At 38.5% G+C, this 15,288-nt stretch overlaps 8 protein-coding genes across 9 annotated transcripts; 6 read left to right on the forward strand and 2 right to left on the reverse strand.

Annotated features, from left to right (window-relative positions):
• Window position 1: 1 nt before the first annotated feature.
• On the forward strand, window positions 2-1,601 carry Gasu_42180 (Chs5p-Arf1p-binding protein (ChAPs); the record flags this gene model as incomplete). The annotated part of the gene is made up of 2 exons (XM_005704676.1): window positions 2-1,500; window positions 1,550-1,601. Coding segments are annotated over 2 exons (1,520 nt in total), but the record flags the coding sequence as incomplete, so codon positions are not given.
• Window positions 1,602-1,605: 4 nt separating this feature from the next.
• On the reverse strand, window positions 1,606-2,870 carry Gasu_42190 (uncharacterized protein). The gene is made up of 2 exons (XM_005704677.1): window positions 2,467-2,870; window positions 1,606-2,412 (listed from the first exon to the last, which is right to left on the reverse strand). Exons 1-2 carry the CDS (start codon window positions 2,718-2,720, stop codon window positions 1,632-1,634), a joined length of 1,035 nt encoding a protein of 344 aa, XP_005704734.1. The 5' UTR covers window positions 2,721-2,870; the 3' UTR covers window positions 1,606-1,631.
• Window positions 2,871-3,450: 580 nt separating this feature from the next.
• Gasu_42200 (SsrA-binding protein) lies at window positions 3,451-4,541 on the forward strand. Its single transcript, XM_005704678.1, has 3 exons — window positions 3,451-3,799; window positions 3,852-4,035; window positions 4,084-4,541. Exons 1-3 carry the CDS (start codon window positions 3,490-3,492, stop codon window positions 4,229-4,231), a joined length of 642 nt encoding a protein of 213 aa, XP_005704735.1. The 5' UTR covers window positions 3,451-3,489; the 3' UTR covers window positions 4,232-4,541.
• A 9-nt stretch (window positions 4,542-4,550) lies between these two features.
• Gasu_42210 (cytochrome c peroxidase) lies at window positions 4,551-6,114 on the forward strand. The gene is made up of 3 exons (XM_005704679.1): window positions 4,551-5,438; window positions 5,493-5,593; window positions 5,650-6,114. The coding sequence occupies exons 1-3, from the start codon at window positions 4,657-4,659 to the stop codon at window positions 5,838-5,840; spliced, it is 1,074 nt and encodes a 357-aa protein (XP_005704736.1). The 5' UTR covers window positions 4,551-4,656; the 3' UTR covers window positions 5,841-6,114.
• A 26-nt stretch (window positions 6,115-6,140) lies between these two features.
• On the forward strand, window positions 6,141-8,051 carry Gasu_42220 (uncharacterized protein). The gene is made up of 4 exons (XM_005704680.1): window positions 6,141-6,435; window positions 6,492-6,654; window positions 6,708-7,470; window positions 7,522-8,051. The coding sequence occupies exons 2-4, from the start codon at window positions 6,568-6,570 to the stop codon at window positions 7,746-7,748; spliced, it is 1,077 nt and encodes a 358-aa protein (XP_005704737.1). The 5' UTR covers window positions 6,141-6,435; window positions 6,492-6,567; the 3' UTR covers window positions 7,749-8,051.
• A 29-nt stretch (window positions 8,052-8,080) lies between these two features.
• On the forward strand, window positions 8,081-9,911 carry Gasu_42230 (minichromosome maintenance protein 1). Of its 2 annotated transcripts, none has more exons than XM_005704682.1 (8): window positions 8,081-8,380; window positions 8,424-8,570; window positions 8,615-8,732; window positions 8,778-8,885; window positions 8,941-9,001; window positions 9,048-9,176; window positions 9,234-9,381; window positions 9,440-9,911. In XM_005704682.1, the coding sequence occupies exons 1-8, from the start codon at window positions 8,112-8,114 to the stop codon at window positions 9,582-9,584; spliced, it is 1,125 nt and encodes a 374-aa protein (XP_005704739.1). In that variant the 5' UTR covers window positions 8,081-8,111; the 3' UTR covers window positions 9,585-9,911. The 2 variants fall into 2 exon arrangements, with proteins under 2 accessions (XP_005704739.1, XP_005704738.1); XM_005704681.1 differs by having other exon boundaries at window positions 8,630-8,732.
• Window positions 9,912-10,185: 274 nt separating this feature from the next.
• On the reverse strand, window positions 10,186-12,570 carry Gasu_42240 (metal transporter, ACDP family). The gene is made up of 7 exons (XM_005704683.1): window positions 12,440-12,570; window positions 12,266-12,388; window positions 11,821-12,219; window positions 11,614-11,773; window positions 11,373-11,574; window positions 11,143-11,322; window positions 10,186-11,095 (listed from the first exon to the last, which is right to left on the reverse strand). The coding sequence occupies exons 1-7, from the start codon at window positions 12,524-12,526 to the stop codon at window positions 10,339-10,341; spliced, it is 1,908 nt and encodes a 635-aa protein (XP_005704740.1). The 5' UTR covers window positions 12,527-12,570; the 3' UTR covers window positions 10,186-10,338.
• A 710-nt stretch (window positions 12,571-13,280) lies between these two features.
• Window positions 13,281-15,031, forward strand: Gasu_42250 (ESCRT-I complex subunit TSG11). The gene is made up of 9 exons (XM_005704684.1): window positions 13,281-13,436; window positions 13,487-13,611; window positions 13,658-13,826; window positions 13,883-14,274; window positions 14,327-14,460; window positions 14,508-14,608; window positions 14,659-14,721; window positions 14,773-14,874; window positions 14,926-15,031. Exons 1-9 carry the CDS (start codon window positions 13,404-13,406, stop codon window positions 14,998-15,000), a joined length of 1,194 nt encoding a protein of 397 aa, XP_005704741.1. The 5' UTR covers window positions 13,281-13,403; the 3' UTR covers window positions 15,001-15,031.
• Window positions 15,032-15,288: the final 257 nt, after the last annotated feature.

Below are 15,288 nucleotides of genomic sequence, written 5' to 3' on the forward strand. Positions count from 1 at the left end.
TATTTGGAAACTGGTCAGTTGGATGCAGCATTTGNAGAAGCAAAGAAAGCTGTGGAAGNAAATGAAAAGGATACTTTGGCCTGGATTCACTTGGCTAATTTGTACGNAGAAAAAGGAGATCTTGNAGAGTCTTNGATTGCACTCAACTCGGCAATTATGGAGCCACCCACGTNAGACCCATTTTNGAGAGAATTGTTACCTGCAAGAAAGCGAANGACAAAGCCTTTGCCCAATACTTCTGGTGGCACAGACATTATTCGAGTATTGGCGAAGCGACTACACGAAGAAAGAATCGGCCCTGCGACTGGAGTTGATGAGTCACTTGCTGAACTGTCAGCAACGCNAANGACAGATCCTGAAAAGCAAGCTTACCAAGTATTGGNAAAGGCATNGAATAAGTTTGGCTGGGATGAAATATNGAATGCTCGTTCAGATGCGTTTATCATGGAAGCGGATATTTCACATCTTCCTGAAGGACAAGAATCGTCAACTGAACAAATACATGAAACTGATGTCGGGAAGATGCAAGAAGCTGCTTCATCTTCTCAAGAAAATGCTGAGTCTTCTTCAGATACAGCTGGAACTAAAATTTCGAAAGGTCAACCTTCGCCTGGAAAAGACTTTACTTTATCCGCCGAGACAAATGGAACAGATGGTCAGACAAAGAACGTTGCAACCGAAGATAATCAAGTTCAAGGAAATGATTCATCCAGTGNAAAAGAAGATAAAGTCAGAGAAGTCGGTGGAAGTAGCGAACAGCGCATTTNGAAGAACAAACACGCATCCCTGGAAGTTTATTCATCGAAAGGGCATAAAAAGAAAATGTGTACTCCTTGGTNAGATTTCCTCGNGAATAATATGTACGAAGACCNAAGAGCTTNAGCTATTTGGCAAGCGGAAGATGAACAAATGGCTCAAAATTTGCGCAGCACAAGTGGGACGTCTACATCCCATACGAGTTCCCAGCCTAATCAAGCTTCTTCATCTGGTACAAACAGTCAGAATGAAACGCAAGCTTCGCAAATGCAAAATGACGCTTCATATATCGCTCAATCATNAGATGCCGACCAAATTGCAAAACAAACTAAAAGGCCACCCGTTGATTGGTTGCGACGTGGTGAACTTGCTCGTCGCATTCAGCGATCCAGCGATGCAGAAAGAGCTTTCCGTANAGCTATTATCCTTTCTTCCAAGAACTCTGGTGCTGAGAAGTCAGCGACTGTCAGTCCCTGGTTGTCTTTGTTGGAGATGTATGCTGAAGACGGATTTGCTTCTGAGGCATNAGNAGCAGCCGATGCGGTTTGGAATTTTATGGACTCTCATGCAGATCGCATTTCTACGAGTTCATTTACCCCACCAGTGCCAGCGATTCGTCGTGCAGTTTTCAAACTTGTTCATAAACATGGCTTACACAAGATTCGAGAACAAGNAATGGACAAAAGAATTACTATCAACCGACACAGGATTCAGTCGGTTTTGTNAGATGCGGTGGAATGGAAGGTAAAGAATTTTTTTAAACCAAAGAATATTTAATCGCTGACTGGTGTAGGTGTCTGGATATGATCGCTAGTTGAAACATTGTTGTTGTAAGAGATCTTGAATTTATTTAAGAATAATATCCCCCTCTTTTCTTATTCTTTCCTCGGTTCATGATTCAGTGGCCGCTGGGTTATTTTGAAATGGAAACTGTCAAGAGCTTCATTGGATAAAGCGTGTTGAATAGAGCTTTTGCGCTCTTGTGCATTTGCCAGTAACATATCGTAGCAAATACATATATGTTTTACCAAGTCTTCTTTCAAAGCAGGAATTGGGCTTTTGTGAAATATGTGTTCCATCCTTTCCATAGCTTCAAAGATGCGTCCTTGTAACAGATACCCTACAGCAATATTATTCGTCAAAATAGTTTCATAACTCTGATCAAAGAGAGCAGCAGCCTCCCATTCGTCTATTGCGTCTTCCAAGTGTCCTTGAGACGCATATAAAAGGCCACGGTGTAAGTGTCTTTCACTGTCTTCCTTAACTCGAGGCTCTATAGTATTCCAGAATAACGAAGCCTGTTCTGTATCCCCACTGTACAAAAGTAAGCGAAAAAAGGCAAGCTGGCGAGAGACATCTTGAACATTTCTCTTCAAGTAATTTTTGGCAACTTCGAGGACAGCTTGAAGCCTATTTGCTTCCAACAGATGACTTACTATACAAGAATCTAAAGTATCCAGAAAGAGTAGCCACATGTTACACCTTGAGTCCTCTATTTGGATATTTTCCTCGATCAACCTTCGTAGGCGAAAGTACGGTTGCAGTCGACAGTTTACGTCGGTTTCTGAACTAAGCCGAAACGCCACCTCTATGGCCAATAAGCAGTACTGTGTGCGTAAAGGACTCACAAGAAACAGCGTTGCAGTAGGTACGTCTCTATAATCTTTGTTTCAACTCTCAAACCTGCCTGACTTTGGTTTGCATACTTACTCCAAACCATACTGCTCCTTCCATGAGTTCAGCCACTTTCTCGCTAGTTCCAGTTTTCCCAGTTTTAACAAAGATGCTAGCATTAGACAAGCAAAGAAACAAGCGTTATCTGCATCGAGATGGTTACCTGAAATAAAGCACTCTTCCGCTTTATCGTACAAATCTTTCCAAGAACCGTTTCGCAATAAAGCCTTCCAGCTCTGTTCTTCTTTCTGGTCCTTCTTGTCTGCAGTACTAGAGGTAAAATTACTCATAAAGGTAAACGTTCTTTTCCTGGGCGCAAAAGACTCCGAAGAGTTTCTAACTTCCTATAGAATGTCTGATATTCTTGTACCAAAAACAATCCTTCATTATTTTACCAAAGAAGGTTCGGACATTTGAGAATTTATAATAGCCAATTTGGAATAGTTCTCCATCCAGCTACTCTTGAAGTTTCTTAAGGTACAAAAGATAAGATATTAAAATGATTCAGAAAAAATGAAAACACTAAGCACCATGGTACTTAAAGTTTCTGTATTGTTTGTCTTGGTGCTATTTTTACCTTTTCATAATAGAAGAAAACATAGTTATGTCTGATTTCATATCACATTCTTCCAAGCAGTAAGAAATAAATTACTCTGAAAGACGATAGCTTTCAATACTATTGAAAAATTATGGCTATTCTAAATTGAATATTCTCTGCTTTCTCTTTCTTGCTATAATGTCTGCGGTTCAAAAAGTATACAAATTTACTAGTCGATAGAAAAGTCATATAAAGGGGACTTTTTTCTAACTGCAGAGGGTCAATGAGCAAAGCCTCATTGGAAATATTGAAGCAACTTTTTTTTGAATAGGAGGTGATCTGACATGATAGAACAAAGTATTGTGATCAAACAGGAAAGCTGCACACGTCTTGTATCATCTTGTATTGAGAAATATTTGCGGTATTGGAGTAGAGTTTACAAAGGACCATTCTGTTAAGCTCAACTAGCAAACATCTCCTCCAGATGAACTTGATCAATTTCAAAGTTGTTAAGCACAGCAATGAGAACATTAGTGGAGTTTCGTGAGTGCTGTTGCTTTCACTATCCATATTTTTGGAGCAACAATCGTGACTACATCTTTATAACACGGAATAAGGTAACACAGAATATGGTCCGCAACCGTTGTGGTGTTTCTCTCTTGAGTATGGCCACAAGGAGGAAATCTCAGTACAAGGGTCCAGGTAGTACTGTGGCAGTTAATCCTATAGCAGAAAGGAACTATGAAATTTTGGAAAAATTTCAGTGTGGACTTGAACTGAAAGGAACTGAAGTAAAAAGCGCAAGAGAAGGGAATATCAACTTGAAAGAAGGTTTGTATTTGTTTTTCATAGAAACTAAGTTGACGGAGCCGTAATTTCACAGGATATGCTCGAGTGAAAAGAGGAGAACTCTGGTTGTTAAATGTGCAAATCTCGCCGCATTCGACGACTAGTACTTCTTTTAACCACGAACCAAAAAGACCAAGGAGACTTTTGGCACATAAGTCAGAAATTATCAAGTTGCAACAGCGTCAACAAGAAACCAGGCTCACTATAATTCCTACGAGGTATGTTCTTAAAAAGTCAGACTAAAGACTCCTTTTTATTGTAAATAGAATGTACGTTGGAGAGAGAAACTTCATAAAGGTAGAAGTTGCAACAGCAGCTGGTAAGAAGCTGTTCGATAAGCGAAGAGATATAAAAGAGAGAGAACAGAATCGGGAGATCCGTCGTGTTATTAAGTATAAGATGTATGACGAATAGAAGTGTTCATTCGAAAGTTATAAGCTGCAGAATCTCCGAATGTCGTTGTTTAAAGACTATCTTAGGCGACGAGAAGTCTGGATAAACTTCACTGAGATTGCGGAGCCCTAACTCTATTCGTTTTGCCAATCAAGTATTTGCTATCTACATAAATAGTGAAATGTACGAGAAACAAAGGCTGCTCTTACTAACAGGAAGAGAAGCCTTAACACAAATCTATTTATTCGCCTAAATAGATATTCTTTATTCGGCGGAATAAATAACTTTTGTATTGTTTTGATTCTCTCTTTCGACATTTATGAGATTGTGCACCTGAAGTTTTACGTTATGTCTTACAGCTCATTTCCTGCTTTAGCCAAGAAAGTGCCAAACGCTTACTACTCATTTCAGCCAGTGAACAATTACATTTTCTACTCGGAGGAACAATGTACCGCCAGTGTTTGAAGAAGGCTTTGAAGAGTCGTTCTTTGGTTTCTGAGGCAGCCAGTTATTGGAAAGGCAGTACACGGTCTTTTTCTAGTTCAGCTGGAACTCAAGGGAACTATTGGAGGTCTTCTGTAAAGAAGCTTTCTGCTGCTGCCACAATAGGTGCTGCAGTTGCTGCTTTTTATGGAATTGAAAGGCAAAGGAGCTCTCCTGTCTCTTGTAAGGAAGCAGAAACTACTTCAAAGGGTTCTGTCAACTATGATAAAGTCAGAGAAGCAATTGTAAAGGTGATCGAAGTAGATGATAATATTGCACCAGCAATGTTGCGCTTAGCCTGGCACTCCTCTGGAAGTTATGACAAGAAGACAAACACTGGAGGCTCAGATGGCGCTACTATGCGATTTTCACCAGAAAAGGATTATGCTGCCAATGCAGGGTTATTTCGTGCTCGAGATGCTTTGGAGCCTGTGAAGAAGCAGTTTCCCGAGATAACTTATGCGGATCTGTGGACATTAGCTGGTGCTGTCGCTGTTGAAGAGATGGGAGGTCCCAAGGTTGCTTGGAGACCTGGCAGAAGGGATGCAGTGTCTGGACAGGAATGCCCACCAGACGGAAGGTTACCAGATGCTGATAAGGGTACTCTAAGCGGTACTGTGCAACATATTCGAGACATTTTTTATCGTATGGGCTTTAATGATCAGGAAATTGTAGCTCTAGTTGGTGCACATGCAGTTGGACATACCCATAAACAATTTTCAGGTTATGATGGCCCTTGGACTCGGTAAGGAGAGAATATCAAAGAGGATTGTTACATTTTTACATTTGTGTTATTTAGTGCTCCGACAACCTTTTCCAATGAGTTGTTCAGAGAATTGTTGGAAAATAAGTGGACTCTTAGAAAATGGAATGGTCCAGACATGTTTGAGGACCCCACTGGTACGTATGCGTTGTGGTGAAAGTATCGTATCTTGAACTCGGTTTCTTTAAAATAGGAGAAATTATTATGCTTCCGACAGATATGGCTCTAACATGGGACAAAGAGTTTCGCAAATATGTAGAAACTTATGCTGCTGATCAGGATCGCTTTTTCGAAGATTTTGCGAAAGCGTTTCAAAAGCTAGAGGAACTTGGTGTGAAAGCTTTTCAAGAAGAAGCCAAAAAGAAGCGTGGTTGGTTTTCTTGAGCAGTATTGGCACAGTGAAAAGTTATATGCTTCCTTTTATATGTAGTTTCATGTGTTTTCTTTTTCAATAAATGTGTGTCTCTGAAACAACTAGTTGCCTTGTATTTCCTTTCAATCAATTGAGACTTTCAAGTTGTACTGCAAAAAAAGACTACTTTAAATATTACCAACCAAACTGGCCTTTTTCTCAGGAGTTTGAACCCACAAACTTTGACAAACAATATCTCTACAGAGATAGGGTGAGCTGCACACACATAAAAGATCAGACATAAAACGCAAATCAACATTTCAAAACTTGTTAGAAAGCCTAGAGTTTGCTATTCTCTAGCAAGACCATCATTGCTGCTGCTCTTTTGGAATTTCTCGTTGTTCCGAAGATGTGGAGCTCATCGAAAATTCCATTAGAAGCCGCATCTCGATAACATTCCGTTTTGAGATTACACAGAGGGAAACGAGAGGATGTTTGCTGATTGTGTTTGGAAACCAAAGACAAAATATATTATCTTGTGGAACAACAGAATTTGAGAGTTTCACGAATATTTACAAGAGTTTTGTTTCTTTATAAAGGTTTGGTGCTAGTTGCTTAAGCTCAAGGGTGCGCAAGTTTGTAACTCGTCGTGGTCTTCCTGATAATACTAAGCTGTAGTTTAGCTCTCAGTTATATGTATTGTACAGTTTTGTGAAATATTATTATTTTCTGTATTTTTCACTTGTTGGGCAAGAGACAATGTATAACGACAGGAGATTGGCTCGTACAAGGAGTTGCCCAACTCTATTTGCAGTTTTGAAAGAGCAGATGGTTCAAGGAAAGAAGGTAAATACAACAAAGAAAATAGTAGGAAAGCTTTTGATAATAGATGATATTAGATTAGGCTAAGTAGAGGCACTTTGAACTATATTAAGAGTAAGAAGGCAGGCAAGTTTTATAAGAGCACATCTTCTAGTGAACTAGAGACCATACTGGAAGGTGATGAGGGAGACAACTATACAGACGATGATACCTTGAGTAGCTGTAGTGTATCATCTTCCCATTCAGAACCAGCTGATATGAGTGACGTCGCCTGTTCAACAACAGCTGAGGCTCCCTCAGCATATACCTTGGAACACCGATTACCTGGAAGTTTACGAATATCACCTCGTCGATTGAACCAGTGGTCAGATAGTGTCGTCATTCAGCGATATATTCCACTTGGACAGAAAAATAGCAACACTTTTCGAAATGTAGCTGAAAATTCGTCTCATGGACATTCTTTGTACCCTGTACAAAGTGAAAAGAATAGTTCCTCGGTATACAAGGACAAAAATGCGCCACAACACAACTCCTACATTTCGTCTTTATTGGATTCATCAAATCTGTCATTTTTGAATAAGGAAAGCAAATCTAGGAAAGATGAGAAACAAGATAGTGTACCAAAAAGGGAACAGTCAGAGACATCCAATGAAACTTACGGTAATAGACGGAATATGGATATTATTCATCCCGGTCAACTATGGTTACCTCCGGTAGAATGGCGAGTTGAAAATATGGAGTCACTTGTTTGGAAGGATCAGCATATTTATCACAAAGAAGAAGGTGGATGGTGGATGGAGCGGTGGACACTTCGCACAGAAAGTAGGCAAAAATTGGGTGGTAAGTTGAAATATCAAAGTAGCTTTTACGCGACGAGTAATTCTGTTTAAGATAAGTTTGGTGTAGATGCTGATGGTACACCTTGGTCTGAGTGGTGGCTGGAAACGGAGTTGCCCAATTCAAATACTAATACTTGTGCTGCTTATATTAAAAAGTTTGGACAAAAATGGGGTAGAAATGCAAAAGGTGAACGTTGGTATGAAACTTGGCAAGTAAAAAATGATGGGAAAGTTGAAACAACTTATCGTTTAGAAAGAGCAAAATCCGGTAACTTTTGAAATTTATCAAACATAGGATAACTTGACCTTTAATACTTTGAAATAAGTTATATCTGATTTTTAGGCTTGTAGAGATGCAAACATCAGTAAAGTAAGAACATGAACTATAGGTTTGTTTTGCCGTAATGATTGAGCACAGTTTTTATTTCTAAGCACTTGCATATGAACGGATTTTCCCTCCAATCATTATTCCATTTCATTTCTCTACTTGAAACCGTCATTTTGAATGTGGTAATAGTAGTAGTAATCGTAGAATGGAGCCTAAAGAAACCACTCAGAGAAACAGGCATTGTTAGTTACTTTGCTTAGTTCTAAAGCCTCATTTCCTTAGCTGACAACCCCTTAGTGAGGAGATTAATATATATGGAACCACTCAAACCAGTTGGAAAACAGTCTAAGAAAGTCTCAGAAGAAAAGCAAGACTATGACTTTCTTGACTATCTTTCAGAGACCGACAAAATGAATAAGACCAACAACTTGTACCAAGCAGTTTCAAAAAATAATCGTTTGTCCATACCTGAAAGCACACAAATTGGTGACGTTGAGGACTTAAGGAAACAGGAAGAAGAAGTAGTGGTTCCAATATCTCTGAGTTCTCAAGTAGTTGAGAAATCTCTTCTAACCATATTTCTGTAAGTGTTCTAGATGAATTGAAGACATATTTAAAATATGTAGGAAAAACAAAATAATTTGTTCTTATCATAGTTTGCGAACCAATTTGGCTCGGCAAGAGGCTGATGTTTCACAAGGTGCCGAAGACTTTGTATTATTTGGTTGTATTTGGGAGAAAGTGAGCGTTCGCGAAGGAAAGCATGGATCCAAGTGAGTTTCAGGATATAGGAAAATAGATGAAACTTATATTTTAGATTTGCCGTCTGTAGGCTATGTGACATGCAGGGGCGTTATTCAAATTTATTGACAATGATACTCACAAGGCAGGCCTATGATACATTTTGGAAAGAACTTCCCGGGACAGTTTTAATGGTACCTTGAATCTGTTTTACTTCTTCATATCATTTTATACGGTAGATCATATCTCCAAGGATACTAAAGCCGCGAAGCCATGGGGATGGTTGCGCTATTCAAGTTGAAAAGACAAAACAAATATGGGTATTGGGCAAGGCTGAATATTATGGGGTTTGTCATTCTTCTATGATTATCTGGTTTTATTCTATTACCAAAGTTTTCATAGTTTTGTTCTGCAGTTCGGAAAGATGGTGCGATTTGTGGTGCTTGCATTGATACTCGTTTTGGTTCGTTCTTTCCTTTTCTATACGAAGGATGCCGACTTTTCGTTAGGAAACCGATGCAGATATCATGAAAGTTTAAACATCAAATCGAAGACTTCCACAAAAAGGCCTGAACTTAATAGTGTGCCGGTAGGTTCTGCATTACATCCAAGGAAGTACATGAGGCCTGTCAGATGTCGTAAGTTCAATTATGTTTCCATGTTTAGATCGATCTAATGCATTGTCCGTGTTTCAGAAAACATATCCAAAGGAGCTTTTAATGTTTCATTTGGTAGCAAAAACGATTCGATTCTCCTTAATAACATGGAGCGTTCCAAAAACGTCAATTGTAGTCAAACAGAATGTAGTGCAGTTTTCCAATCATCTGCATTTCACAACGGGCGGTAAGTAACTTAAGGAAAAAGAAGGTATATGTATATATGTCTCTTATTCTCCACATAGCCATTCCCATGGGATGAGATATCTCAACAATATGAAAACCAAAAGAATGATTCCTTCCCAGAATAAGGTTGTTGTAGGATCTGTGTCAACTAGATTGGCTCAGAATGTAGAGCAGTCCATAGAGTTAACGGATGACGAAGAGTAATGTATAGAAGCAAATTTGAGTTCTATACTCATTGGAAAGTTATGAGACGTTCAACGTTAACAAGTTTTTTTTGAAGGCGATTCATATCCACAAGAACTAGTTTTGAAGTCTTTGGCACTGCTTTTTTGTTTTGAAAACATCATTTGGATAAGGATAACATAAAATGAATTCTTTACATTTGCGTCGAATGTTTGTAGTGTCCAATTTCGTTTTAGAAGACCTACGAAATAGAGTGAATCTTTCTTTGAGCTACTTGGTCAACTTATCCAAGTTGGGTTTGATAGCGCTTAAAGGTTGTCCTGAAGCAAGAAATAATAGAATTCGTCCACCAAAATGCGACGAAAAATATTTTTGTTTTCAACCGTAGAAGCTTCAAATGGCTTTCAAGTCTTCTTTGTAGGAAATTTTCCAGATTCTTTTGTTGTCCTGCAACTTTGACTGTCTCTATTGAAGGGTTCTTACCAATCGAGGATAGTCATCATCGTCTAAAGAAACGAATCCACTTGGCTTGTTGTGGAAGGTCTTACTTTCAATTCCATTTGAAAAACTAACGAGCGTACTCTTTGTTATGTAGCAAGTTAGTTTTCGTTGTGTGCTCACGACTAACCACACTCGGTTGGTGTCAACTTTCCAAAATACGTTTACAAAGTACACAAGTCTAATACTAATTTCACTTCCCAAACAAACAAAACCTCAAGTATATTTACAATATATTATTGTATATCGAAGGCAATCCAAAAAACCTTCGTTCCAGTCATCTTTTGTTTTTCTTCCATCGAAGAAAAGAGTTCAAGACAAGTTGCCTAGAGCGTGGAATACTATCAAAACTCGTTCGTGACTGTGTAGTGTCACCCATTGGAATTGCGATAGCTACACTACTTGCCTCAGGAGCTAAAGGCTCTCCAACTTCCTTCGAAACTGTGGAAGACGAGGAGGAAGAGGTGTCAGGGATCGCTTCCATATGCAACTCAGAACTGTTCTCCGGTGCAGAGGTTGCCAGTAATGGAGTCATTTCACTCTGCGTAAACGGCAAGTCTGTATTCCAAATAGAAGGGAGGCAAAGCGACTGTGAAATTATCATGTCATCTGAAGGCCTATCGATTCCTGCCAAAACATCATTTACCGGACGATGAAGAGATGACTTGGCAGAAATGTTTTTGCCACTCCAACTGTATTCTTCTGGAGCAGATGAGGCATATAGCTGAGATAACTTATCAGATGTACTTTTTCTATCCAATATTTTGTTTCTAAGCTCGGTGGAGTCATTATCCTGCCAACTCTTATCCTTTGCAACTGTTTCGCTACCCTTCCAAGCTTCGTAAACATTAGGCAAAGAAGCTGCTCCCTCACAGTGGTACATCGATTTCTTAGCCTTCTCTCTTCTTTCGGATAGGGGACTTGTCATTTTAAAAGCATCTTCGTCATCTCGTCTCGGATAATCCATGTCAGCTCCTCTCAAAAGAGTTTTCAGGTCAGTCTCCTTGATGGCTATATAACCTTCTCCGCGAAGGCTACGAAATACTTGAATGGGAAACTTTTGAATAGCTACCTTACGTACCGAGATTGTTTCAAGAACGAAGAGGAACGATTCTGTAGTTTCTGCCGAAGTCCTTTCACAATCAATCTGCTAACTGGCTTCATCGAAGTCATATCCTGATATTGATCTGTCTCATCTATAATCTCTTCCTGTAGAATTTCCTCTATAATATCTTCCAAAGTTACCACACCTAAAAACTTTCTTATTCAAAGTGTGATACTCATAAAATTAGTAATTTTTGAATAACCAACCGATGGCGATCGTGTGGTTTATCGTAAACAATGGCCATATGACTATGACCCCTTTGAAATTCACCCAGCAGAGTTTCCACGTTGGTTTGATCCGAAACATATAAAGGAGCAGTAACAGCAAGTTGATCTTCTGCATGTTTGGAAACAAAAACTCGAATAGGAAGTTTCTCACTAGGGTTATAAGATATGAGACCTTGTTCCTCTGTTAGAAAATACATTACTGATCACTTTAGAGACAAACCTTTTACCAATAGCAAAGCAACGACATTGTTTCTATTCCCATCATAAAGTGGTATCCTTGAATGTCCATTCTTTGCTATCTCTCGAGTAAGTTTTCTATCCAACTTTTGATCAACATCCAACATGAATACATGCTCTGCAGGAGTCATTATGTCTTTCACCTAAAACATAATAAACAGTTGAACTGACGTTGAAGTGACCCAATAACCTTCTTGTCTTTCAGCGCCAAGGCACTCTCCACTATGTGATACTCATCAGAAGTCAACACGTTATATTTATATCTTTCATATAAATCAAAAAGAGTTTTCAACTCCCTACGATTCAAAACTCTCAAATAGTCACGGCCTATAACTGCATCCATGGCCTTTGACAGTGGAAATGATATAGGAAAACAAATGAACACCAAAGCCTTTACAAAGGAGGAAAAGTACGAGGCGATTTTCAAACCATGACGAAGACAAAGAGCTTCTGGAATGATATTGCCAAAAAGGAACATACCGCCAACTGAAATAACAAGAGGATATATACCATGAGGAATCAAAGGATATATTGTCAGCGGTAGCAATTCTTGCGCAACAGTTGACGTCACCAGAAGCGTAGTCAAAACCTTTCAGCTACGTGAGGACGAAAAGTAAAGGAAAATCATATCTTACAAGATTAGACTTTTTTCTAAGAGGCAAAATTTTTCGGGCATAGTCAGACTCTTCTCCTGAAGAACTTGCCGCTAATACCTCCAACTCCAAAGTACTCAAAGTAAAAATTCCCTGGGTAAGACCCTAATTGAAAGAATGAAACAACATTAAGTGCAACCAAAATGAATCACTAACTGAAGAAACTGCCGCTAGGAAAAGACTAACTGCCGCTAGTGCTAGGAGAACTACGGGGTGTAAATTCTCTATAAAGCCATGCTTCATCTGTTGGCGATCCAAATCGATCGATCAATTGTCTTAATGTGAGTCTGCAGCTTCCCACTTGTTGTACAGTCGGAGTTTAGAGAGTAGAACAATGTAAAGTTAGTGGCTCAAATATTCAGATTAAACTATACTTGTTTTTTATACTGAAACTCAGTTTGTCTAAGATAACGAGGCACCTACAAGCTAGTAAAATTATCAAATGGGAAAATAAGTGTTCTTCTCTGAAGTTTGGTAGTAATTCTCACTTTGTTGCTGAGGCAATAAGGGGTGATACTCCTCTAAAGTAGAGTATGTATTTGTTATCCAAGTCAAATCTTAATTATGTTGGTTATATCCTTGTAAATTCTCTGTGTTGATATAAGAGATAGATAAGAGAATAACCGGATGATTTGAATCTCTTTCTTACAACTTTCTAACCTTGTATAATTTCAGTTTTCTTGTCAACTTGACTCTGCAAAGGTTGCAAAATTATTTTAATAAACTAAAAGGACTGGAATTTTGGTCTCTTTGAAATGCAACGTTTTCTTCGAGAAGGATTCAAAATCTCTCTATACTACTAACAACTGAAAAAGCCTCGTTAAGCAGACCGACAATATTCAATATATGTTTTTATGAATTTATTTTTCTATGATGAAGCACTCAGAAAAATAGTTTGTCTTAATGTAAGCGCATGCGAACACTAAGTCCTCCATATTCCAATTATCCCAAAGAACTACTGGGAAGTTCCTTTTAATGCCATGCGGATACTACATGAGGGTTTGATTTGATCATTTGGCTCAAGTCAATTTTCTACAATGTGGTGTCCATTAACTTGAGGAATTGTGAAGAGTTTTGTGAACATTCGACATAAATACTTATGAGAAAAGTTTGCTAAGAAATGATGGATAATTTAGGTTTCTTTCAGGGACTGGTGAGTACGAAAGTAGAAGTGAGGCATAAGTAAAATTTAGGTAACACTAGGCACAAAATGGATATGATAACTTTGCTATTCAAAGATTGCAAGCGGAACTGACTGAAATCAAACAGAAAGGAAAGAAGCTAGGATTTACTATTGGTTTTCACCCTATATTCAAGCACAAGATGTGGTAAGCAAATAGCTTTAGTTTGAAGAAAGGACTCAAAGTATGTTAGTTGTTTGGAAGGCGTGGTTATCATCGTCTACAAAGAAAGGCCGTACAATATTCCAGTTTCTATATGGATTCCTGCAGGGTATCCTCGGTATCCACCTCAAGTACACGTTGTTCCAACAAGTTCTATGATACTAAAGCAAGGTCATAAATACATGGACCCACAGGGCGTTGTATGCTGAGCATAAGATTTCCACTATTCCTTTGCTAATATGCTCGTGTATCTTAGGTACATCATGAAGTCTTGAATCGATGGAATCCTCAGATGTATGGACTTTCAACAATAATTCAAGTTTTGGAAGTTATCTTTAGTCAGGAACCTCCAGTTTTTGCAAAGCGTGCTGAACAGATGCCTAAAGTTAGTCCAATCAATCAAAGCGTTAGCCATATCAAAAGTGACGTGGGAGATGATAATGAACAAAATTTCCAAGTTGCTGCTTCTCGTAGTCAAAAGAAATCATCATTGAAGAGTATGGTTAGAAGTAAATACGCAGGCCCCGTCGCGAGTAATATACCTGCTCAATTGGCAGCTCCGAATCTTCATGCTTCGTATCAACACTATCCAACTTCCCCTTGGAACACAAATTCGATGACGCTGACTCCTGAAGAATTGAAGAGAAGGTATGTTTACTCTAGATGAACAAAGAAGAAATTTTATCTTTCTACTCCGTAGAGAATTGGTAGAAAAAGCCAGCGAAAGGATAAGAGTCTTTTTGGCAACTTATGTACAGCAGTCCAGAACAGAAATTGCACATCTTTTGGAGCAAAGAAATCAATGCCTTGCTGCCAGTGAGTCCATCGATGCAGGTATGGAAATTTGAACAAAAATGAACAATTTCATCTATCACTATTAGAAATGACTTCGGCCACACAGGAACAAGAGGAGACAGAAATGGAATATGAACAAGTCCAAACAGTCTATGATGACTTGAGCCAATGGCTTGAAAAGGAGAAGGTATTTTCTGCTTTTTCTAAGAATGTTTCGTTTTAGAACATTTTTTCTAGCCGAGACTAACTGAAATGAATTTGGATTCCTTTGTCATTTTTCCAACTAAGATTCTGAATAAGGTAAGATAACAACGTTTCATGTCGTTGTATTGATGCTCTTACATTGAATAGATTGAAAAAATGCGAGCAATGAATGCTGCTTATCAAGATGCCTTATGTTTATTAGATGAAGCTCTACAAGAAGAAGTCATCTCTCTTGAGCAGTTCCTAAAAGTAGGTTATTTTCTATTTTAGAATCGTTTAAAAGCTTAGTGGAGTATTTAGGAAGTAAGAAAGATATCTAAAGAACAGTATCAGTTGCGTTCCGTATTAAAAGAGCTTACTTCCAATACGAAATAAAGAAGAGATGAACAGTTTAGTCTCTTTTTTTCATTTTTTCTATTAAGGCAATTGACTCGTATCAAATTTTGAAATTTCGTCTTTATACAGCAACATTTGCACTTTTCGTCTCCAAATGACAGAGAGATGGATAGAATGAAATCCAGTTTGAGCAGGAAGAGTCTCTAGGACACAGAGATTTTATATATTTCAAATATATCATGAACTCTATTTGTAGCTAAGTCATAACAAATGCATATTCCATGCTTGAAGAAATTTTGTAATAATTGGTTTACTTGTCATTGCTAT

This window comes from Galdieria sulphuraria (genome assembly GCF_000341285.1).
Source record: "Galdieria sulphuraria unplaced genomic scaffold scaf_38, whole genome shotgun sequence".
NCBI lineage: Eukaryota > Rhodophyta > Bangiophyceae > Galdieriales > Galdieriaceae > Galdieria > Galdieria sulphuraria.